Genomic DNA, 24,313 nt, shown 5'->3' with positions numbered 1-24,313 from the left:
GTTTACAACAAAGATACAAGGTTCCATCTTTGGAATGTAATTGACACAGACAAAATTCACATTTGGAACTTGAGAAAAGTCTTGCATATTTTTACTGTTCTACTCACAGATTGGACTTGTAATGTACGAATTAGCCAGTCAAATTCTCTTTCTGAAAATCCCAGTTTATCCAGATTCTCCTTTAAGATTTTACTAACAAAATCTAGTGTTCCAGTTATTATTGGTATGAATATGAATTCATAGACTGGATACAGAAGCTGGAGGTTTTGAAGCAGTTGTCCAGAGATATCCTGGAATATTCTTCCAGTATTTCTTGAGTTGGTGTTTATGAATGTATTTCATAACAGAGGGATTTTCTAAGGTTATTTCAGGACAGTCTTTTGTGCAGATGGCATTGTAAATTGTTTTAGCAACAACATAAAGGACTATGACATTTTAGGACAGCTGCTAATCACATGCGTGATGTCTTCCACAGAAACATGACATAGCCTACACATGCGGTTGCACCTTGGGATTACAAGAGCATCACTGTCTCTCTTGTTCACCGGGTACTTTGTGGCAATCTCCTGTTCCTAAATTGCAAATGCATAGCCTTCAAAGTGTGATGTGATGTAGTGGTCTTGTGTCCAAGAGAGGCTATGCTTCGTGTCAATTTTACTGCCTTCTTCAAACTTCCAGGCAACATTCCCATGCATGGTCTTTTTTTTTTGTATGCTGAGGTCTTCTCTGAGGTAAGAGAGCCCAGCTGTTTTGGGGCTTTATAGGAGATCATCAGGAAGAGAGTGCTTCTTGAGGAGTTCACTGCCAACGTGTAAAATGTTGCTCACTTCACTTTTCAGGACAGCATTTATATATTTATTTTTGCTGCTGTTGTTCAGCAGGTGATGCTTGAGTGATACCAAAAGTCATACGAAGGCTGTCTGCCCTGATCTCAAGCCTGCGCCACCTTCATTTCTTCTTAGGTAGGAGCTTGTGGACATCACTGTCTCTGTGGAAGTTCCCAGTTGTTGTCAGGATTTTGTTTGTTCAACCTTGTTGATGTCTGCGAATGAGTGTGTTCAGTTTAGTCATTGTCTTTGATTTTTGGTAATTATTTACCTTTTCATAATGGCTCATATCTTGTAATATAGATCGTATATCTCTTTTGTAGTGTTCAATATCCATAATAACTATAGCACTTCCCTTATTTGCTTCTTTAATTACAATACTGTTATTGTTTTTCAGTTCATGTATAATATCCCATTCCTTTCGACTTGTATTGGACTTGGTTTCTAGGTTGTGAAAGTTCTTTGTAAGCGAACGTAGATATAAAATCACAAAATTCATCTAAGGCTTTATTCTTACCTTATGTAGACTTGTAATTGCTCTTGTTTCTTACAATTGATTCGTCCCTGATTTCTTTATCATACAATTTGTCTGTTAGGCATAGTTTTCTACAGAACTGTGAGATATCATTCTGTATTTAATTGGAGTTCGGGTGCTGTGGTGTTGGGGTAAATTTTAGGCTTTTTGGCAAGATATCAATTTCTTCTACTGAGAGACTTTTGGGTTAGGTTAATTATCTTCAGCTTGTACCATCTGGTGTTGAGAACTCTGTTGGTTGGATCAAAAGAAAAATGATTTTTCAAAGTTTTCCGTTTTTTATTATTTATATATCCAAGGACATTTTCTCTGTTAACCTGTCTTCTTTTGTATCGATTTTGTGCATTTGTTGTTCTGGATTTTGTTTGTTTCTTTCTGTAATTGTCTTTTAAGTTGATATTTTTTACCCGTTATGTATGTCTTCGGTTTTGGGGAGAGTTGAGTCCAGTTGGAGAGAAAACTTCAATTCTTTTAGATAGATTATTTGTTGTTGAAGTAGTCTTGAATTGTCCTTAAGGAATTGGCGACTATAATTCCCATATTCAGGTGTTTGATAAATCAGTTGCAAATGGAGTTTGTGGAGTTTAACTTTCTTCAGGAATGGGTTCTTGGTAGATTACTTGTTTTTGAAATGAAATTCATGATTGGAAAGCCAAATCCAATATATATATATGATATATATATGATAACTTATTTGAATTTTACATATATATATATTTTTGATGGGCTTCTTTCAGTTTCCATCTACCAAATCTACTCACAAGGGTTTGATTGGTCCAAGGCTATAGTAGAAGACACTTGCCCAAGGTGCCATGCAGTGGGACTGAACACGGTTCCATGCGGTTGGGAAGCAAGCTACTTACCACACAGCCGTGCCTGCACCTCTATTTATTTATCTTTTTTTATAATTATTAAAGTTTTCTTGTTCTTCCAGCAGAAATAATACAAAAAAGAAGAGAGAAAGCAATGCTGGCCTTGCAGCAGCCAGCTCAGCTATTTGGGGTATTAGGTTAAACAATGCAGAGAAAATCAAGTTACACTACAGGTAACCTACAAATCTTTTCATTCTCAGTCGTTTCCCCCTTTTCTTATCATCAGCATCATCAGCATCATCATTAGCATCATTAGCATCATTAGCATCATTAGCGTCATTTAATGCCCAGCTACACCAGACTTCTGTGTCTGTTTTAACAAAGTTTTATGGCTGGATGTCCTTCCTAACACCAACCACTCTGCAAAGTGGACTTAGGCAAGGTCAGTTTTGATATGGTTTTTACAACTGGATGCCCTTCTTAATGCCAACCACTCCAAGAGTGTGGACTGAATGTTTTTTAAGTGGCACCAAGCACTGGCAGGGTCACCAAAGTAACTTTGCAAGACAAGAAATTATGAGAGGGGAGGAGAAGGGCATTGGAAGAGGAGATCTTGTGTTAGTTGATGAAAGATTATAGTGAGAGAGAGAGAGAGAGAGAGAGAGAGAGAAAGAGAGAGAGAAGCAGGTATCTTACTGTAAAGGAGGGAAAGAGAGAGAGAGACAACAGGAGTGCAAAAGAGAGCAGGAGAATATGAGATGGTCGAGTAAAAGGAGAGAGAGAGTGAGATCTGGTGGCAAGTGCCAGGGCTTACCCTTGAGGTATGGAGGTCATAATATAAGTGGCTAGAGAGTGGGGGAGGGAAATGCAGTGAGTGGTGAAAACCTGGGTGTATGGAAGTGGGTGCGAGGCTACTGGATTGCAATGATACAGTGAACGGGGTCATGAGGACAGGATTAGGGAGTTCTTTTCTTTCACTTGCTTGTAGTCTCCTTCCTTCTTTGACTTAGTTCTTTTTTTTGTTATTTTTCTTCCATCTTTCCTTCATCAGCCGCTTCTTCTCTCATCACCCTCCCCGCATCATCTCTCCTTTTTCACTTGTTTCTTTTTTATATGTTTTATTATTTCCAGGGAATATGCCTTTAAGTTGCTCATGGAAAATGAATCCCTGCAAAGTCAGATCTGCCAGGTTGAATGGGACACCATCGAAGTGCTGAATTATCTGAAAACCCAAGATGGCAAAAAAGAGGAATCTGTATGATGGCTTTTCTTTTGGTGTTCCTCTCATTTGTTCTTTATGTTAGGCAGGCATGGTTGAATGGGTGTGTAAATTTTGACATCTGCATGGATTGCTATGAGAGCGAGAAAGTACTTGGTGTCCATATGCCATTTCTGGAGGGTGTGGATTCATTGGCAGAATTGGTAGAGCATCAGTGAATTTATTATCATCATTGTTGTCATCATCATCATCATCATTATAATTGTCATTATTTGTCCTCCTCCTCCTCCTCCTCCTCCTCCTCATCATCATCATTATAATTGTCATTATTTGTCCTCCTCCTCCTCCTCCTCATCATCATCATCATTATAATTGTCATTATTTGTCCTCCTCCTCCTCCTCCTCCTCCTCCTCATCATCATCATCATTATAATTGTCATTATTTGTCCTCCTCCTCCTCCTCCTCCTCATCATCATCATTATAATTGTCATTATTTGTCCTCCTCCTCCTCCTCCTCCTCATCATCATCATTATAATTGTCATTATTTGTCCTCCTCCTCCTCCTCCTCCTCCTCCTCCTCATCATCATCATCATCATCATCATTATAATTGTCATTATTTGTCCTCCTCCTCCTCCTCCTCCTCCTCATCATCATCATTATAATTGCCATTATTTGTCCTCCTCATCATCATTAAATGCTTGTCTTCCAAGTTTGAATGGGTGTTGGATGGTTTGCTGAGACCTGATGAGTCAAAGAACTGTGTTATGCTTCAATGTTTGCTTTGGAATGGTTTCTATGGCTTGATGCCCTTCCCAACCACTTTATAGAGTGTACTAGGAATTATTGTCATGTAATTTGCAAGACTAATGACCTAAAGTGGCCCCCTTAACTGAGAGAGAAAAGAAGAGTGAACAATAACTCTAGGTATGTGGTAGGGATGATGAAGGGGAAGGTGAGAGGGACAGATTTCTAGTTGTGATAAGTTGTTAGAGAAGTGAATAACTTAGTAATAGAGTGGTCACAAATTGGATGGGTAGAATATTGGATGGGTACAGAGGAGAGGGAATTGGTAGAGTATCAGTGAACAGAATTGGTAGAGTGTTGGACAAAAATGCTTTATGATATTTAATTCCAATCCTTTTCAGTCTGACTTTAAATCGCACACATTCTTTCATCTTTCTGAGGTCAATAAAATAAAGTACTAGCCGTGTACTTGTATCAGGCTTCTTGAAGCAAGAATCTATGATTATTAAAACTGCTTGTGATTTAAGAGTAGCCAATGGTGTAAATCCCAATGGGTGAGAGCGGTACAAGAAAGAGGAGAGCAACAGGTGTATTGATGTGAAGGAGATACTTGGTTACCTAGTCAGGGGGAAAAGCAAGAGAATGAGAGAGAGTGATCAAGAACGAGGGCAGAAATAGGTGTGCTGCTGTGGAGGAGATACATGGCTACCTAGCCAGAGGGAAGAGCAAAAGAAAGAGAGAGAGAGAGAGAGAGAGAGAGAGAGAGAGAGAGAGAGAGAGAGTGTGAAACAGCAAAAGTGCAAGAGAGAGCAGGAGAGAGATTGTGGTGAAGTGCCAGGGTATAGTCACAAGTAATAAGGATCGAACATAGATATGATGGTAGAGTAAGGAAGAGAGAGGTACAAAGGTCATAATATATGCTGTCAGGTGTTGCCAAGAAGCACAATTAGGGAGCGGGGATTGCAGTGACTGGCACAAACCTGGGTATAAAAATGGGGTAGGAGAAAGTATCAAGTGAGCAGGGTAGCGAAGGTAGAAAAGAGGATTGGAAGACAATCATAGTTTATGAAGAGGAAATGTGAGGAAGAGGAAGCTGCAGTTTTGAAGAAGAGATGTAGTTCGGTTTCTTGGGGTAGGGAGTGCGAAAAATTTGCTGTTAGATGTGGGTTGGACACAATGCTTCTAGCACTCAGTTTCACTGATGTGGGCAGGTCTTCTCATATTACCAAATATCTTGGTCCATTGCCATTTCCTCTGTGAGCTGCAACATCCTAAGATCAGTCCTCACCACTTCATCCCATGTCTTCCTGGGTTTCCATCCACTTTCAGTGATAGGCACTTCTGTGTACAGCTGTCTTCACTCGTATGCATTGCATGCCCAAACCAACACGTTCTCCTCTCCTGCATGCCACATTTAATCCCTCTCATGCGTAACTTTTCTCTCAATACAGTTGTGCTTTGTCAGTCATGCACACTGATGTTGCAAATCCAATGGAGCATGCTACCTTCATTTCTATCCAGTCTATGCATGTCCTCTGCATTCAGAGCCCATGTCTCACTACCATGTAATATAGCCATTCTCACACAATCATCTACCTTTCACTCTGAGAGAGATAGATCTTTTGTTACCAACAGAGGTAGTAGTTCTCTCAACTTCCTCCATCCTATTCTTATTCTAGAAACAACTCCTTCAGAGCATCCACCCCCGTTACTAATATGGTCACCTAAATAGCAGAAACTATCTACTACCTCAAGAGAGCCTCCTGGGCATTTGAGAGAGTCTAAGTCCCAAGTGCTTATTGGTCCTGTGCTTCAGCTACACATAAAAGCAACCTTATCTGTTAACTTACCTGCAATTCCACTGCATCTCTTATGTGTCTATAGTTTACACTTAGTGCAGCAAATAGAATTACTTCTCACTCCTTTCCTACATACTAAGCTGCGACATTTACTTGACGGAATTTGAGTCTTATCTGCTTTCTTGCTAACAACAACTTTAGTCTTTGCTAAGTTAACTTTTAGGCCCTTTGATTCCAGGTTTTGCTTCCAAACCTGGAATTTCTTCTCCAATTCTGCTTCAGATTCAGCAATAAGAGCAAGATCATCAGCACATAGTAGTTCCCATGGGCATCCAGTTCTGAATTCCTCTGTTATATATATATATATATATGTATATGTTTGTGAAGGTACATGGCTCAGTGGTTAGAGTGTCGGTCTCACAATCACAAAGTAGTGAGTTCGATTCCCAGTCCAGGCTGTGTGTTGTGTTCTTGTTGCTCCAGTTTAGTCAGCTGTAGAAATGAGTAGCGATGTTACTGGTGCCCAGCTGTATCAACCTTTGCCTTTCTCTTGGATAACATCAGTGGCGTGGAAAGTGGAGGCTGGTATGCATGGGCGACTGCTTGTCTTCCATAAACAACCTTGCCCGGACTTGTGCCTTGGAGGGAAACTTTCTAGGTGCAATCCCATGGTCAGTCATCACCGAAGGAGGTCTTTACCCTTTATATGTATCATCATCATCATTGTCGTCATTTAGCATCCACTTTCCATTGTTGGCAGGAGTTGGATGGTTTGACTGGAACTGGCAAGCTGCAGGGCTCTACCAGGTTCCAGCCTGATTTGGCAGGGTTTCTACAGCTGGGTGCCCTTCCTGAAACCAATCTAAAAATACATATTTCTGATTTCCAGATTGACCGATTACAAACAGAAGTCCGTGAACTCCAAAAGAAGCACGAGAAAGAAATTTCTATATTGGTAGACATAAATTTATTAATTCTCTTTCGCTTTCTTTTTCTTTTACTTTTATTTTTCTTCTCCCCCTGACAGACTCCACTGTTGTATTTTTTATTCTCTATTCCTTCTCGTCTACTTTTTTCTTTATAGTAAACCAGAAAAAGTTTAAACCCATATATATATATATATATATATATATATATATATATATATATATATATATATATATATATATATTATATATATATATATATATATATATATATATATATATATATAAATATATATATATATATATATATATATATATATATATATTAACATATATATATATATATATATATATATATATATATACATACACACACAGACACTCAAACCCATAATAATATGTAGCTGTAAGACCCAAGGATCTAGGTGTAGAGAGTTAGTAAGCTTTGAGCAGTCTGTGGTAGGTAAAGAAAACAACTCTGAGAAGCAATAGTAGTTTATTGGCAGAGACAGTTGTAGCTTTTCCCACATTGAGGTTTGATAAGCTGAAGAAAGCATTCTTATAGTTTATGTTTAGCAACAAGGGTTTGCTATGAATGTAAATTAAAATACAAATTGAGGAAATGGAGCAGATAAAATCCAGGCTACATATGTTTCCTAGCTAGCAGAACCTTGGAGGTAATAATTACTCATTGAAGGGTACCTCTCGAGTAATTATTATTTCTAGCTAAGGAAACATATTTAGCATGAATTTTACCATTTTTTTTTCTTCTTTAGACTGTTGACTTCCAGGAACAGTTAAGCAATCTTGAAGATAAACTAGAAGCAAAAAGACAAGAAGCGGATAGTTATCACAATGACCTCAAACAAGTCCGGCAAATTTCTGCAGAGAATAAAGAAATGCAGAAGGAAATAGAAGAGGTAAGTTGCTTTCGAAAAAATATTTTTTATCCTTTCCTTGTTATATTTTGTCCCCTAAAATAGGTGCCAAATTCCCTTGTCATGTAAGAGAGTTCTATCAGTTGTCGGAGAAGTGGGATCCACAACCTATGTTTTTGGGTTTAAATCTCCTGTGAAGTGTTTTGTAAAATTCCTTCCAGTATAACCTTGGATTGATGAAGGCATTATGTAATGGGTGGAATTTGGTTGATGGAGGGAAATTATGGAAGCCCCTTTCGTGTGCATGTAAGTGTGTGTGTATATATATTTCATACATATATGTATATATATATATATTTCATTTTTTTTTCTTTTATTTAGTTTCAGTTCAGAGCTGTGGCCATGATTGGGCACCACTGTTTTGTTACACTGTTATTATTGAGAACCTCTTCTAGTATGTGGCATTTGGTGAATAAGGGAGTTTGACGTCGCTACCCTCATTTGTACCTCTTGCCGTGAGGTAGGTTCATTTGGGACTTTCGACAGGAAGAGGTCCAGCTTTGATTTAAAAACCCCTACATCTGCTTTGTGCAGGTTCCTCAGGCTCTTTGGGGGAATATTAAAAAACTGTGGGCCCCTGAAACCCAAACTGTTGCAGTAACTGGTCCTGAAGTGCGATGGCATTGCTGGGATCTTTGGTACTATGCAGTGTCGTCCTGTTCTGGCATTTGTGTAGCTTTCAATGCCAAAATTTGGCACAATTCCTTTCAGGATCTTCCAGATGTACATTACTGCATACCTCTCCCGCCTTCTCTCCAAGGAGTAGAGTCTTAGCTGTTTCAGCCTTTCCCAGTAGCTGAGCAATTTCAAAGAGACAATCTTCTTTGTGAATCTTTGCTGGATTGCTTCATGGTCTACTGTTAATTTTACACTGTTGAGTGACGATAGCTGGGAGTTTTAATCCAGGTGGCTGAGGACAAATTTCCTCCAGAGGACCATCATGGCTTCCTTATCTCTGTTCTTAGGATCCATCCAGCCAATCGTCTGCACTTTGTTGCCATCCTGGTAATGTACACTTGGAAAGAGGTATCATCACTCATGTCGATACCCAGGTCTCTCACTGATTTAGGCTCTGGGATTGAAATTCCCTGCAGACCAGTGTACTCTGTAAGTTTCATATTCAGTTTTGGACGTTGGTAGCGCAGGGCTTGGAATTTTTCAGCATTAAACTGCATATTATTATCTTCAGCCCATCTGTAAATGGAGTTCAACTTCTGCTGCAGATGTGCAACATTGCTGGAGTTCTGTATTTTCTACGAGACTTTCATATCGTCTGCGTAACTAGCAAGAGTGGCTGTCCGGGCTGCTGAGGGCATATCTGAGAGGGCCACTATGAAAAGCAGTGGTCCCAAGACAGTGCCCTGTGGAACACCACTCACTATTTGTGTTTACATTGAGGTGGTGGCTCCATTGGCCACTACTGCCTGACTTCTATCTTTCAGAAAGTCATGTAATCACTCGCCAAGTCTTCCAGCTATGCTGAGATTACGCAGTTTGTGGCATATCATACCATGATCCACTTTATCAAAAGCTTTTGCAAAATCAAGGTATATTACGTCCACATTTGAGTTGTAACTACCTCAATACCCAGTCATATTGTAAGAGATGAGTCAGGCAGCTCCTACCTGGTCGAAAGCCATGCTGGGTATCACTCAGCAAGATATTTTCTTCAAAGAATGCGATTAGTTTCCCTGACATCGACCACTTTTGGTTGGTGCTTTTTAAATGCCACAAACATTGGAGCCAGTCAAGTGGACCTGGCATCGGCCATGTTCGGATGGTGCATTTTACATGCCACTGGCATGGGAGCCAGTGAGGGGGCACTGGTTACAGCTACGATATTGGTTTTACTTGACTCAACAGGTCTTCTGAAGCATATCATATTGCACGACGCATCAGCGTACTCTTAACTGGGTTGCACATGCTTGACTGATCTCACTTTATTTGCCAGGTCTTCTCAATCACAGCATATCTCCAAAGGTCTCCTCTCCTGTCATTACCTCTGTGAGGTTCAATATTCAAAGGCCATGCTTGACCACCTCATCCCATGTCTTTGTATTCATTTTTGAATATCTCACATCTCAGAGACAGGAGTGAAGATGTGAGATGCATTTGTAGTAGTGGTAGTGGTGGTGATGGTAGAAGTAGTAGTGGTAAGGATATTGATGGTGCTAAAGATTGTAAAACAGTGTTAGTGCTTCTTTTGGATGTAGATATCCAGAGGTTTTCATCATCATCACCTCAACCAACCTGTCATTGTTATCACCTCCACTGCTGTTGTCATCATCATAATCATCATGATTATCATAATCGTTGTGGTCATCGTCGTTTTACTTCAGCATTTTTAATGATGGCATCGTTTGGCTGCGACTCTGTCTGCAGCGGTAGTATTTGACACTTGTTGGTGTCAACCGTTTTAGTCACTTCATACAGTACAACATACAAGAATGTGGTGCCCACAATAGGAATAATATCCAGAATCTAAACTGATAGAAGTGAGGGGCTTTTAAGTAAAATTAGGGTCCATATTAGGATCATTTTCAAGAACCTTTAACATTTCTCTCTTTCTCCTTTCTACTTTGTCCTTTTATTTATTTATTTTTATTGACCATTTATGCAACTGAGAACTTGGCAGAATCATTGGTATTTGTTCCAAGCCACTATTCTTTGAGTTCAAATTGCTGAAGCCCCTTCTAGGTACAAACTTAGTTGTATGGTTAAGAGACTTGCTTCGTAACCATATGGTTTCTAGTTCAGTTCCACTTGATGGCACCTTGGAAAATGCCTTCTACTCTAGCCTCCAACCAACTGATGTCTTGTGAATGAATTTGGTAAATGGAAACTGTATGGAAGCTTGTCATGTATATGCACACATATATGTATGCATGTGTGTCACTTTGCACTTGTCCATCCCCACCCTTGCACTACTTGATGTTTGGTGTCAGTTTGTTTATGTCGCTGTGACTTTGCAGTTCTGCAAAAGACTGATAACTTAAGAACCAGACTTAAAAAGAATAAGGTTTGGGGTGATTGGGTTGATTTATTCAACTAACCTATTCAGTGTTCCAGCATGGCTGCAGCCCAATGTCTGAGACAAGTGAAAGAATCAAAGAACATTGTTTATTGGTACAAATAAGAGAGCCAGACTCGATGCCTGTGTAGTAAATAGAAAACAGAGCCATTCAAAGAAAACAAAGTGACTCCTTTTTATCTGATTATTTAATATTTTATCATTTGTAGTTGAAAGAAGCTTTAAGAGTCGCAGATGAACAACACCAGAAAACGCTTGAACAGATTGAAAGAAAATTCTTCGAAGATAAGGTTTGTTCATATTTATATTTGAAACTTCTCCAAAATCTTTTACAGTCATAAATGGTTCCATTTCCAAATCCAAAGATAGGATCTGGTCCAACCCCTACTCCTGGGCCAGGTTTTCGGGTAAAAATAACGAATCCGTTCAACTATTATGCCAATACCGGTTGTAAATCAAGAATAGTAAATAATTTGAATTTGGTAATCGAGATAGGTGCAGACATGACTGTTTGGTTAAAATGTTTACTTCTCTGCAATGTAGTTTTGGGTGAAGCATGATCTTTGAATGTTCGGTTTTACAGAGATGACAAGTGATTGAGACCTTTGGCTACTTGCTGTACTTGAAAAAAAACTCATGAAATCATAGCTATGGCTGGTGCTGGCGACACATTAAAGGCACTCACTACACGCTTGGAGTGGTTGGTATTAGGAGGGGCATTCTGCTGTAAAAACCATGTCAAATCAAATTGGAACCTAAAACAGCTTTCCAGCTTACCAATTCCAGTCAAAGCATCCAACCGATGCCAGCATGGAAAGCAGACACTAAGTGATGATGATGATGATACCCTCACCCAAAATTCAGAATGATTTCTTTTAGATATTCTCTTATTATTATTATTATTATTATTATTATTATTATTATTATTATTATTATTATTATTCTCACTCAGAGTAAAAGGCAGACTGTATGACGCATGCGTACGAACAGCCATGCTACATGGCAGTGAAACATGGGCTGTAACTGCTGAGGACATGCGTAAGCTCGCAAGGAATGAAGCCAGTATGCTCCGCTGGATGTGTAATGTCAGTGTGAATACCCGTCAGAGTGTAAGTATCTTGAGAGAAAAGCTGAACATTAGAAGCATCAGTTGTGGCGTGCAAGAGAGACGATTGCGCTGGTATGGACATGTGGTGAGAATGGATGAGGATAGCTGCGTGAAAAAGTGCCACACCCTAAAAGTTGAGGGAACCCGTGGAAGAGGTAGGCCCAGGAAGACCTGGGCTGAGGTGGTGAGGCAAGACCTTCGTAAATTGGGCCTCACCGAGGCGATGACTACTGACCGAGACCTTTGGAAATGGGCTGTGCGTGAGAAGACCCGGCAAGCCAAGTGAGATCGTTGCCAGTGCCCCTGGACTGGCTCTTGTGCGGGTGGCACATAAGATGCACCATTTTGAGCGTGGCCGTTGCCAGTACCTCCTGACTGGCCTTTGTGCCGGTGGCATGTAAAAGCACCCACTACACTCTCTGAGTGGTTGGCATTAGGAAGGGCATCCAGCTGTAGAAACTCTGCCAAATTAGATTGGAGCCTGGTGTTGCCATCCGGTTTCACCAGTCCTCAGTCAAATCGTCCAACCCATGCTAGCATGGAAAGTGGACGTTAAACGATGATGATGATGATGATGATCATTATTATTATTATCATTATTATTATTATTATTATTATTATTATTATTATTATTATCATTATTATTATTATTATTATTATTATCATTATTATTATTATTATTGTTATTATTATTATTATTGTTATTATTATTATTATTATTATTATTATCATTATTATTATTATCATTATTATTATTGTTATTAATTATTATTATTATTATCATTATTATTATCATTATTATTATTATTATTATTATTATTATTATCATTATTATTATTGTTATTATTATTATTATTATTATTATCATTATTATTATTATTATTATTATTATTATAATTATTATTATTATTATTGTTATTATTATTATTATTATTATTATTATCATTATTATTATCATTATTATTATTATTATTATTATTATTATTATAATTATTATTATTATTATTGTTATTATTATTATTATTATTATTATTATCATTATTATTATCATTATTATTATTATTATTATTATTATTATTATTATTATTATTATCATTATTATTATTATTATTATTATTATTATTATTATTATTATTATTATTATTATCATTTACTGGCCACTGGCACAGAAGCCAGACAGCTACTGTGGCAATGATCACGCTCGGACAGTGCTGTTAGTGCTCCACTGGCACAGGTGCCAGTCATCAAATATGGTTCAATTACGATTTAGATTTCACCCCAACAAGTCTTTGCAAGCAGAGTTTAGTGTCCAATGAAGGAAAGGTAAGAATAAGTGAGCTGGCTACACTTCTGGCAGAGGCCACAGATTATGCTCTCACTTGGCTTGTTGGGTCTTCTCACATACTACCTATTTCCAAAGGTCCCGGTCACTAGTCATTGCCTTGGTAAAGCCTAAAGTTCGAAGGTCATGCTTCACCATCTCATCCCAGGTCTTCTTGGGTCTACCTCTCCTACAGGTTCCCTCAACTGTTAGGGAGTGGCACTTTTTCACACAGCTATCCACATCCATTCTCGCCACATGACCATACCAGCGAAATCGTCTCTCTTGCACACCACTACTGACGCTTCTTATGTTCAGCTTTTCTCTCAAGATACTTACACTCTGATGGGTATGCACATTTACATTACACATCCAGCGGAGTATACTGGCTTCATTCCTTGCGAGCTTACGCATGTCCTCAGCAGTCACGGCCCATGTTTCACTGCCATGTAGCATGGCTGTTTGTACACATGCATCATACAGTCTGCCTTTTACTCTGAGTGAGAGGCCCTTTGTCACCAGCAGAGGTAGGAGCTCTCTGAACTTTGCCCAGGCTATTCTTTCAGTGCACTCTCCCCTGTTACAAAATTGGTCACTTAGGTAGTGGAAGCTATCAACTACTTCTAGTTTTTCTCTCTGGAGTGTGGCAGAGGTTGTTTTCTGCACATTTTCAGTGTTTATTGCTCCTGAGCATCTGCCACATACAAAAACTATCTTGCTAGTTAGCCTTTGTTTGATATTGCTGCACCTCTTATGTGTCCATAGCTTACACTGGGTACATCTTATGGAGTTTGTACCTACGCCTTTTCTACAGATCGAGCAGGGCCATCTACCTGAAGAGGTTTGTGTTTTGTCTACCTTTCTACTTATTAGGACTTTGGTTTTAGCTAGGTTGACTCTAAGGCCCTTGGATTCTAGTCCTTGCTTCCACACCTGAAGCTTCTCTAGTTCTGATAGTGACTCAGCAATTAGTGTAAGGTCATCAGCATAGAGGAGCTCCTAGGGGTATCCCATCTTGAATTCCTGTGTTATTGCCTGGAGGACTATGATAAATAGGAGGGGGCTGAGGACTGAACCTTGGTGGACCCCTACCTGTACCTGGAATTCTTCACTGTACTCATTGCCAACCCTCACCTTCCTGACAGCATCCCTGTACATGGCTTGCACAGCTCTCACTAACCACTCATCTATCCCTAGTTTCCTCATTGACCACCAGATAAGGGAGTGAGGGACCCTGTTGAAGGCTTTCTCCATGTCAACGAAAGCCAGGTACAGAGGTTTATCTTTGGCTAGGTATTTTGCCTGCAGCTGTCTTACCAGAAATATAGCATCAGGCACGAACCCAAACTGCATCTCATCTAAACTGACTCTCTCCCTAATTTGTTGGACTATGACCCTCTCCGTGACCTCCATTACCTGGTCCAACAACTTGATACCTCTGTAATTGTTTGTGTCTAAAGCGTCACCTTTACCTTTTTAACAGTTGACTATGGTGGTGCTACACCAGTCATTGGGTATGACTCCTTCGTGTACCATCTGATTAACCATAGCCGGCACTGCCAGATATTTTGAGCATCTCTACAGTGATTTCTGATGGGCCGAGGGCTTTCCCTGTCTTCATACTCTTGATTGCTTTATCTACCATGGTACTGTCAATTAGGATAGCTGGTCCCTTTGTTGGGTCGACATGCGGCAGACTCTCTTCCTCCCATTCATTCTCTTTATTAAGCAACCTTTCATAGTGACGTCTCCAAACCTCTCTCTTCACGAAATTTCCAAATATATTCACTCTCTACCTTATACCTACTTTACTGTTTTTCTCAATATAGTCACCCTTTTCCTTGTTACCTTCTATACAACAAGTTCTTATCTTTGGCTGTAGAACTCACTTGGGAACATTGTAGGCGCACAAAGGTGCAACAAATGTAGATGGAACACTGGGTGTTTAGAAGGGCTGTGATTTAAATTAGGGAGCAGTAAAATATTAACCCTTTTAATATCAACCTGTTTGAGACTACTTCTGGTTCTTAACCCTTTAGCAGTTAGATTACTCTTGTCAAATCTAATGCTTTTTTTTTTCACATTCATCATCATCATCGTTTAACGTCTGATTTCCATGCTGGCATTTGTTGGATGGTTTGACTGAGGACTGGCAAGCCAGTAGGCTCAACCAGGCTCCAATCTGATCTGGCAATGTTTCTACAGCCACTCCAGGAGTGTAGTGGGTGCTTTTTACATGCCACCGGCACGGGAGCCAGTCAGGTGGTACTGGTATTAACCATGTTCAGATGGTGCTTTTTACATGCTATTGGCACAAGAGCCAGTCAGGGGGCACTGGCATCGACCATGTTCAAATGGTGCTTTTTACATGCCATTGACATGAGGAGCCAGTCAGGCAGCACTGGCATTGGTCTAATTAATCACACATTATCTTGTAGCTTCAAAATTTTATTGATGTGATTGTATATTTTTATAATGACCTTGTATGGTAGGTATGAAAGGCTGGATCTGGCTCATTTGAACATAAACAGGTAGAATTTTTGAGCTCAATAGGCTTGATTGAAAAGCAATTTGGTTAAAGTGATCTAAGCTAAAATCTTCCATTATATTCTAAACACTGACTTATTATTAAGTAAGTTATTTTACTAAATTCTTCATTAGTTCCAAAATTAATTGGAAATTAAAAGTAAAAAAGACAGTGAGTTTGAACTGAAATAATGGTGACAAAATATTTAAACCATATTTACTGGAATTGAAGTATGAGTTGAACATTATGTTATTAGTGAGCACAAACATAATTGAAGATATGTCAAGGTAGAATATAATTTTATTGACATAAGCCTTTACCTTCTTTTGTAATGTCAATAAAAATCGAACATAAAGGCCATTAATCCATGCAGAATATCTAAAAAGCAGTATGTGCTATAGGATAATGTAAGAGAATACGGATGATATACCACTGTACAAAATTAGCTTGTTTTTATTTGTAAACCTTGAAGGGCGTTTTACAAATGCCTTTTGGTATTGAAAAAGTTCACTGAGTTTGAATAAACTAAAAATCACTGCCATTATTCTATACTAATTCCCCACAATCAGTTATGTTTGAAATTATACAGAAATCCTTTGAATATATTCAGTTTTATCTCTTTTTGTCATATGTATTCCATTACATTCAAATATTTACCTTTCTGTTTTGGGGTCCAGTTCTCTCATTGTATTCATATTCTTTTATGTAGCATAGAGGATCAGTTTACTAAATAGATTTATTGTTTAACATGCTGCTGGCTATCCCATTCCTTGTCTTACACTCTTAATCCTGTTTCACAATGAACCTGTATCTTGTTAGCTTGTCCTGCAATTGCTCTAAATGTACACCCTTTCTGTCTACAATGGCCTGTTTTGTAACTTCTTATTTACAGTTTAGATTTGAAGAAGAAACGAATAAGAAAACTTTTAAACTAAAACGTGAAGCCCGACAAGATGCTATCAAGTAAATAGTTTTTCTTTTCCATCATTTTAGCAACTACTTTTCCATGTAGCATGGCTTGGATTAAGTTTACCAAGACACTTTTTTACAGTTAGGTGCCCTTTCTGTTGCCAACCCTCATACATATATATGTATGTATGCGTGTTTGTGTGTGCATGCATATGCATATGCTTGTGTGTTTATGTATATCTGCAATTGCTTGTAGAAAAATGCAGTAGACGGTGTTGTAGTCAGTTTTTCCTGTCACCTGACTGAAAAGAGGTGTAAATTAGACTTCCAATCAACCTTCATATATTATGATTAATTTGATGCTCCATTAAAAGTGTTGAACCCTTTCATCAACTAATATTTGTTGTTGTTTATAATGTTATAACTTTGCAACTTCAGCATTAGCATCAGTGTGTGTTTGTGTGGCTATGTGTGTTTATGCCCCAACATGTTTGTGTGTATCTCAATTATCAAAAGTATATTGTATTGAGGTACCAAATTAATCAACCTAGTTAAAACCAAAATCCTAATAAGTAGGAAGGTAGATAAAACACAAACCCCTTCAGGTAGATGGCCCTGCTCAGTATGTAGAAAAGGAGTAGGTAGTAACTCTATAAGATGTACCCGGTGCAAGCTATGGACACATAAGAGGTGCAGCAATATCAAAGGCAGGTTAACTAGGAAGTTAGTTTTTGTTTGTGGCAGATGTTCAGGTGCAATAAAAACTGTAAACAAACAGGAAACAACTTCTATCTCATTCCAGGGTGAAAAACTAGAGGTAGTCGATAGCTTCTGCTATCTGGGCGACCAAGTTAGTAGTGGGGGTGGGTGCGCTGAAAGTGTAGCTGCTAGAATAAGAATAGCCTGGGCAAAGTTTAGAGAGCTCTTACCCCTGCTGGCGACAAAGGGACTCTCACTCAGAGTAAAAGGCAGACTGTATGACGCATGTATACGAACAGCCATGCTACATGGCAGTGAAACATGGGCTGTAACTGCTGAGGACATACGTAAGCTCGCAAGGAATGAAGCCAGTATGCTCTGTTGGATGTGTAATGTCAATGTGAATACCCGTCAGAGTGTAAGTATCTTGAGAGAAAAGCTGAACATTAGAAGCATCAGATGTGGTGTGCAAGAGAGACGATTGCGCTGATATGGACATGTGGTGAGAATGGATGAGGATAGCTGCGTGAAAAAGTGCCACACCCTAACAGTTGAGGGAATCCGTGGAAGAGGTAGGCCCAGGAAGACCTGGGCTGAGGTGGTGAGGCAAGACCTTCGTACATTGGGCCTCACCGAGGCGATGACTACTGACCGAGACCTTTGGAAGTGTGCTGTGCGTGAGAAGACCCGGCAAGCCAAGTGAGATCGTTGCCAGTGCCCCTGGACTGGCTCTTGTGCGGGTGGCACATAAGATGCACCATTTTGAGCGTGGCCGTTGCCAGTACCGCCTGACTGGCTCCTGTAGGATTTTCGAGCGAGATCGTTGCCAGTGCCCCTGGACTGGCTTGTGCAGGTGGCACATAAAAGACACCATTTCGAGCGTGGCCATTGCCAGTATCGCCTGACTGGCCTTCATGCAGGTGACACGTAAAAGCACCTACTACACTCTCTAAGTGGTTGGCGTTAGGAAGGGCATCCAGCTGTAGAAACTCTGCCAAATTTAGATTGGAGCCTGGTGTTGCCATCCAGTTTCACCAGTCCTCAGTCAAATCGTCCAACCCATGCTAGCATGGAAAGCAGACGTTAAACGATGATGATGATGATGATGATGAATTCATTAACTTACTTGTAGAGGGAGATGGAGTGGTCTAGTTGTTTATAGCTCATGGAAGGGTTAACAAGATTAACAGTTTAACATTTAAACTGGCTGTATCCAGTCAGGATATTCGACTTGTTTTATGTTTATATTAGTCAGATTTGGCCTTTAACTAGTAACCTACTATATCATTCTAAAAGTGAACAATCACATCACAAAAATATGGAAGCTACAATATAGGCCATAAATTAATTCAAAACAATGTGAACAGATAAGCATTACATGCGACAGAGTAATGTGAATGCCAAAGGGTTAACCATTTCATTATCAGGCTGCCTGAGACCATCCCTGCATCTATGATACAAACTTCCCATTTTAAAGGTTGAATGAAAGGGAGATAATAAAGTGATAGTGATCTCAACTAGAAAAGGTACACATGCGTGTGCGTGTGTAAGTGAGAATATTATGTGTATGTGTGTGAATAGGAGTGAGTGACTGACGTGTGTGCAGGTGTGCAGAAGGAACAAAAGCAATAGTGGTGGAGGAACGTATAAAGAACAAACTGCTACAAATGAACAGATTTGATTTCAAACTAAGTGGATTGTATGTGGGTTGCAACACTTTGCCAAGCGTCGTAACAACGGAGGAATTGAGGCCACATATAATCGTGAAAGAATCATAAACGATAATAAACTGTATAAGAAAACTGTTAAATGAAACTGCGAGTTTTGGGGGACTCGTAAGCCATTCCATCATCACACTGTAAGTTACTCATTTCATTCATCATTCGTTTTATGTACCCCATGTTCTGTATTGTATTGTCCCCCTTCTTTGTAATGAGGCCTTAGTCCCTATAATAAAGATTTAGTGTGTGCAGGTGTAACGTGTGTATGTTGTATGTAGCAGTTGATGTGTGATTTTTTCATGTGGTGTGTGTGTGTGGCCAAACAGTGTGTATGGTGTATATATGTGGCCGAAAGTTATCTTTGTCTATGTGTGTTAATGTGTGTTGCGTGTGTATGTATATGTAGCCTGTGTTCAGGTATTATGTGCTTATGTGGGATGGGAGCTACATGATGGTGTGTGTACAGTGTGTGTGGCTGCTCATATAGTGGTGTGTGTGGTGATGCTATTGAAGACTGTGTGTGGATGATGGTGTGGGTGCTGGGAAGTGGTCAGTGCTAGTGTGCGTGGAGTGGTGTGGGGTTGGTGTCAGATGAAGAGAGGAGGTGAGTTGAGCCCATAAGGCACAAAGGAGTGAAGATAAAAGGTTAATTCCTGTTCACAGCAAAGGCGGGAGTCCCCGTGAAAAGACAGTTCAAACACAGACAGATATTGTAGCAAATGACTAGTAGAATGGAAATGGTGTGAGAAGTGGGATGTCATTGCTGAGTCTGATGTCTCTGAGGTGCTCTGTAAACCAGTCAGCCAAGTGACGTACTGATTGTCTGATGTACAGGGAAGGGCAGAGAGAGCTGGTGATGCAGTAAATGACATTACTAGAAGTGGTGGTGGTGGTGGTGGTGGTGGCGGCGGCGGCGGCGGCACCGGTGCATGCATGCATAACAAACAGGCTTCTGTTCAGTTTCTGATTACCAAATATCATTCACAAGGCATTTGTTCATGTGATGTTATCTTAAAAGACCTTTGCCTAAGGTTCCACACAGTGGGACCATGTGGTTGAGAAGTGAACTTCTTAACAAATGCATCTATGCTATACCTGTACCTGTTCATACTTGTCCCTAACCATGCTAGCATCAGCTTCTGTCCATACCTGTATCTAGTGATGCCTACCTCTAACCGTGTCTTCACATGTGCCTAGCCACACCTACACTGAGCTGAGCACTATTTTCATTATTTATTTCAAGTTTACATTTTGATCAGTTTATCAATCTGATATCGAATCATCATCAGACGTTTTATTCCTCAATGCCAACTTAGTTCCAGACCACATTTGAAGGATTTTAAGTAAAATTTTTTATTTTCTAATGTAGGAGATTTGGCTGCTATTTCTGAAAGATCAAGTGACCATATTGATGCTCTCTCATTAGCTTGAAAATTTCTTGTTAACCTTTATAGGAATCTGAACGATATTACAAAGCAAATTTATCAAGAGAATGCCAGACTTTCCGAAGCCCTGTTGACACATATAAAGGATATTGAAAGCCTTAGACAGTCTAACAACAAATTTGTCAAAAAATATGAGTTTGTAAAGCAGGAACTGAAAGAACAAAAGTTTCTATTACATAAGAAAGTTAAAGAAGTGAAGAACTACAAAACTGAGAATGTAGAGGTAAGCATTTAGTATTATTATTATTATTATGTTTCTTTTTTTCCTTCTTTCTTCAAATTTTCTTCCATTTCTCGCCGAGTGTTTTCCATACACCTAGGGCAGAGAAACTCATTGTATGCATTCCCAGTTTACACATGCAAATTCACAGGTAAAATATGTATTTAAAAAAAAATTAATAAATAAATAAATTCATGAATGGACGTTGTTTTCACAGCGATAATTCTCTTCTCAGTACATGAGTCGTTCCAGTTATTACTATTATTATTATTATTATTATTATTATTATTATTATTATTCATCATTTGTTAGGGTGGTGAGCTGGCAGAATTGCTAGCATGCAAAACCAAATGCTTAGTGGCATTTCACCTGTCTTTATGTTATGAGTTCAAAATTCCACTAAGGTTAATTTTGCTTTTCATCCTTTTGAGATCAATGAAATAATTAGCAGTTGAGCACTGGGGTCAATCTTATTGACTTTGCCATTTTCCTTGCTTGAAATTCATTGCATAGTTTTCTAAAATATTCAACTGAATTGTGTTTCTTGTTTTTATGCTTGGTCTCCGAATGGATTTTAAGCTTAGCTGGTTTCATGCTATTGTAGGGAAGTGGTTATACACCATTAGGTGTACACCGCTTCCGTACATTAAATTTCTAGAAGAAACACTGGAACGCAGATTCTGAACAACATAACAATATTTATTTACAGTGAAATTCAGTTCACGCTTGGAGGGAATTCGGTAGCTCGTCGCCCTCGGTTACTGAGACGCCTTCTGAATGATTTCCGTGGTTATTTGTGAAGCTCTGGTGCTGACATGTGAGAGAGCTCTGTTGGACGTCTTGGCTCGACGGAGATCAGTCAACGAAGAGACTGAGAAAAGGCGCCAAAGCTGGGTGTCGAACTCTACGCATGCGCATGAGACTCTTCCTGTATTCCTTCCGGAACTAGTCCCTGCGCATGCGTGGATAAAACTCCGGACATTGAACATATAACAGTCGTCTGCTATAAGGTGTCACTACACTATCACTTGACAGTACATTCATACATACGAGACACATTGGTTTTGCTATATACTGTGGCAATGGAATAAAACCATAAGACAAATATTCAACGAAATACTGTCAGTAATTCTTCTTAGTTGGAGGAGCCAAGGGCAATCTGGTAAATTAAAACAAATTGACATACCTTTTAATAAATGCTCTTAATGCTTATAATTAATAATCATTAATAATTTTGAAATGAAAAATAAATAATTTAAAGATTTAAGTTTAAAATTTAAGTAGTCTTTAATCAAAATGCTAAAAGTTTTGAAGAAACATAAAAGATAATAAGATGATTTTTTGGAATAACTGTCTCATATGTTGGAATTTCTCTGCTTTTGTCAAACTTTTCTAAATTATTTCCTTTTCCACATTTCAAATCAATGGAGGAAGCTTTTAATTTCTGAAACAATTTTAATCTGTGGTTTTAAATGTCCCAGATGTGCTTTCCAGACAGTAATCGCTACTAAAAATCTTTCCTTTCTTTGTTATTTTTTATCATTTAATAGTTTTGTTGTATCCTTGGTTGAGGATATATGATTTTAACAAAGCAGGGGTAAAGTAGTCTATTCACAGAGGTAACTTCTAACTACCAGCATGCAACACTCCAACATCTTCTTCCTGTCTCAACGAGCCACATTACTCTTAATAAGAGTTCAATGAGTTCACCTTTTAATCACACAGGGGTGTTAATGACTTTCACCACAACATCTCCCCTTTTGAGATTGACTTCTCTTGGAAGTGAATAGATATCTTTTTTTTTCCGCACCACGTCTCCCTTCTAGAGATTTACTTTGCTCAGGAGCTTAATATTATTTTCCTTTTGGAACTACCTCCAACAATTCCATGTGCTTTCTTTTCTTATACTGGTACCTTCGGTTTGATGATTTCCTGTGGAGTCGGCACATCAAAAATATCGTAGAGAACTTCTATGGGTACTTCTTTCCTTGTAACCCTTCCTTCAGCAAACATTCATTTCAACTGATTCATGTGACTTTTAGGTTCACATTTCAAACCGACCCATTTTATGAAGTGGGGTATTTCATTATGCTGGAAATAGAGTCTGAAAAAAATTCATGCAGAGTGTGTCTTTTATTTTTTCTTTTCTTTATAGAACTTCAGTGAATCAGGAATGAAGAGGATAGAAAAGTTCTTTACCGAGTCATTTTTGTTTGAATTTCATTTTTCTTTTTTATCAAACTTAGTTGCTGCAAAGAATTGAAGACCTGGAGAAATCAGAGAGTGACCTGGTTAAAGAATTTGAGACAAAGAAAAATGACTTGGTTGTAGAATGTCGTAAGGAAACAGAGTGTAACAAACAAGAGATAACTCAATTACAGCAAGTGATAGAAACAAAATCTAAGGAATTGTCTCACATAAAACGGTTGGCACGAAGTGTCTTGGAACAAAGGAATGACCTGGAGACTTTCTTTGCTGAATCTTTGGATTATGTAAGAAAGAAAATTGCCGCTCACCGGTCAGTATTTACCGTGTATATATTTGTTTGTATTTTTTTGTTTTCTGTTTCTTTCATTTTTGTTTGTTTACTGTTTGGGACATGAACTTGTTTCATTTTTTTTATTACTTGTTTTTGTTGTTTAAATCCATAATATATCTCCCAGGCATAATTATGCTTATAATTATAAAATTTATATATATATATATATATATATATATATATATATATATATATCATCATCATCATCATCATCATCATTATCATCACTTAACATCCGTCTTCCATGCATGCATGGGTTGATAGGAGCTGTCCAAGTAGAAGACTACTCCAGGCTACTGTGTCTGTTTTGGCAGGGTTTTCATAGCTGGATGTCCTTCCTAGCACAGGCAAGGTTAGAGGTTAGTTTTGGCATCGTTTTTACAGCTGGATGTCCTTCCTAGCACAGGCAAGGTCAGAGGTTAGTTTTGGCATCGTTTTTACAGCTGGATGTCCTTCCAAATGCCAACCACTCAGCAGAGTGGACTGGAGGCTTTGTGACACCAGCACTAGTAGGGTCACCAAGTAACTCGCAAGACAAGGAATTTTGAGAGGGGAGGGGGGTGCTTTGAGGAGGGAAATTGTTTCAGAGATTGAAAGGTTAGAGTGTGACTGAGAGACAGAGAGGCAGAAACAGGTGTCTTGCTATAACAGACAGGGCATTAGAGGAGGTGATCTGGTGTCAGATGATGAAAGGTTAGAGCATTTCATAGAAATAGAGAGGCAGAAACAAGTGTCTTGGCCATAGAGGAGGTCCATGGCCACCCAGCGAGAGAAAAAAGAGGGGGGGAGAAAGAGAGGTACAAGAAAGGGATAGAAATAGGTGTACTGATGTAAAGATTACCTAGTAAAGGTTACCTTGGTTACCTAGTCAGAGGAAAAAGCAAGAGAAGGAGAGAGAGAGAGAGTGATCAAGAACAGGGGCAGAAATAGGTGTACTGCTGTAGAGGAGATACATGGCTACCCAGCCAGAGGGAAGAGCAAGGGAGGGAG

The 24,313-nt window shown here is 39.0% G+C and overlaps 1 protein-coding gene across 2 annotated transcripts in view; it reads left to right on the top strand.

Moving 5' to 3' along the window:
- Positions 1-24,313, top strand: part of LOC106877904 (basal body-orientation factor 1) — a 38,222-nt gene that overhangs the window by 5,949 nt on the left and 7,960 nt on the right. Inside the window, exons 2-9 of one of the 2 annotated variants that reach the window (XM_014926955.3) lie at positions 2,300-2,407; positions 3,306-3,429; positions 6,829-6,894; positions 7,642-7,785; positions 11,044-11,124; positions 16,683-16,753; positions 20,574-20,787; positions 23,031-23,302. In XM_014926955.3, the coding sequence (XP_014782441.1) occupies positions 2,300-2,407; positions 3,306-3,429; positions 6,829-6,894; positions 7,642-7,785; positions 11,044-11,124; positions 16,683-16,753; positions 20,574-20,787; positions 23,031-23,302 (1,080 nt within the window). Of the gene's footprint in view, positions 1-2,296; positions 2,408-3,305; positions 3,430-6,828; positions 6,895-7,641; positions 7,786-11,043; positions 11,125-16,682; positions 16,754-20,573; positions 20,788-23,030; positions 23,303-24,313 lie in introns of both variants that reach the window. The other variant, XM_014926954.3, reaches the window with a different exon arrangement.

The sequence above is a fragment of the Octopus bimaculoides genome, chromosome 11 (assembly GCF_046866305.1).
Source record: "Octopus bimaculoides isolate indiv1 chromosome 11, ASM4686630v1, whole genome shotgun sequence".
Taxonomy (NCBI): domain Eukaryota; kingdom Metazoa; phylum Mollusca; class Cephalopoda; order Octopoda; family Octopodidae; genus Octopus; species Octopus bimaculoides.
The sequence above is the reverse complement of the archived record's forward strand: the minus strand, read 5'-3'. Positions and strand labels throughout refer to the sequence as shown.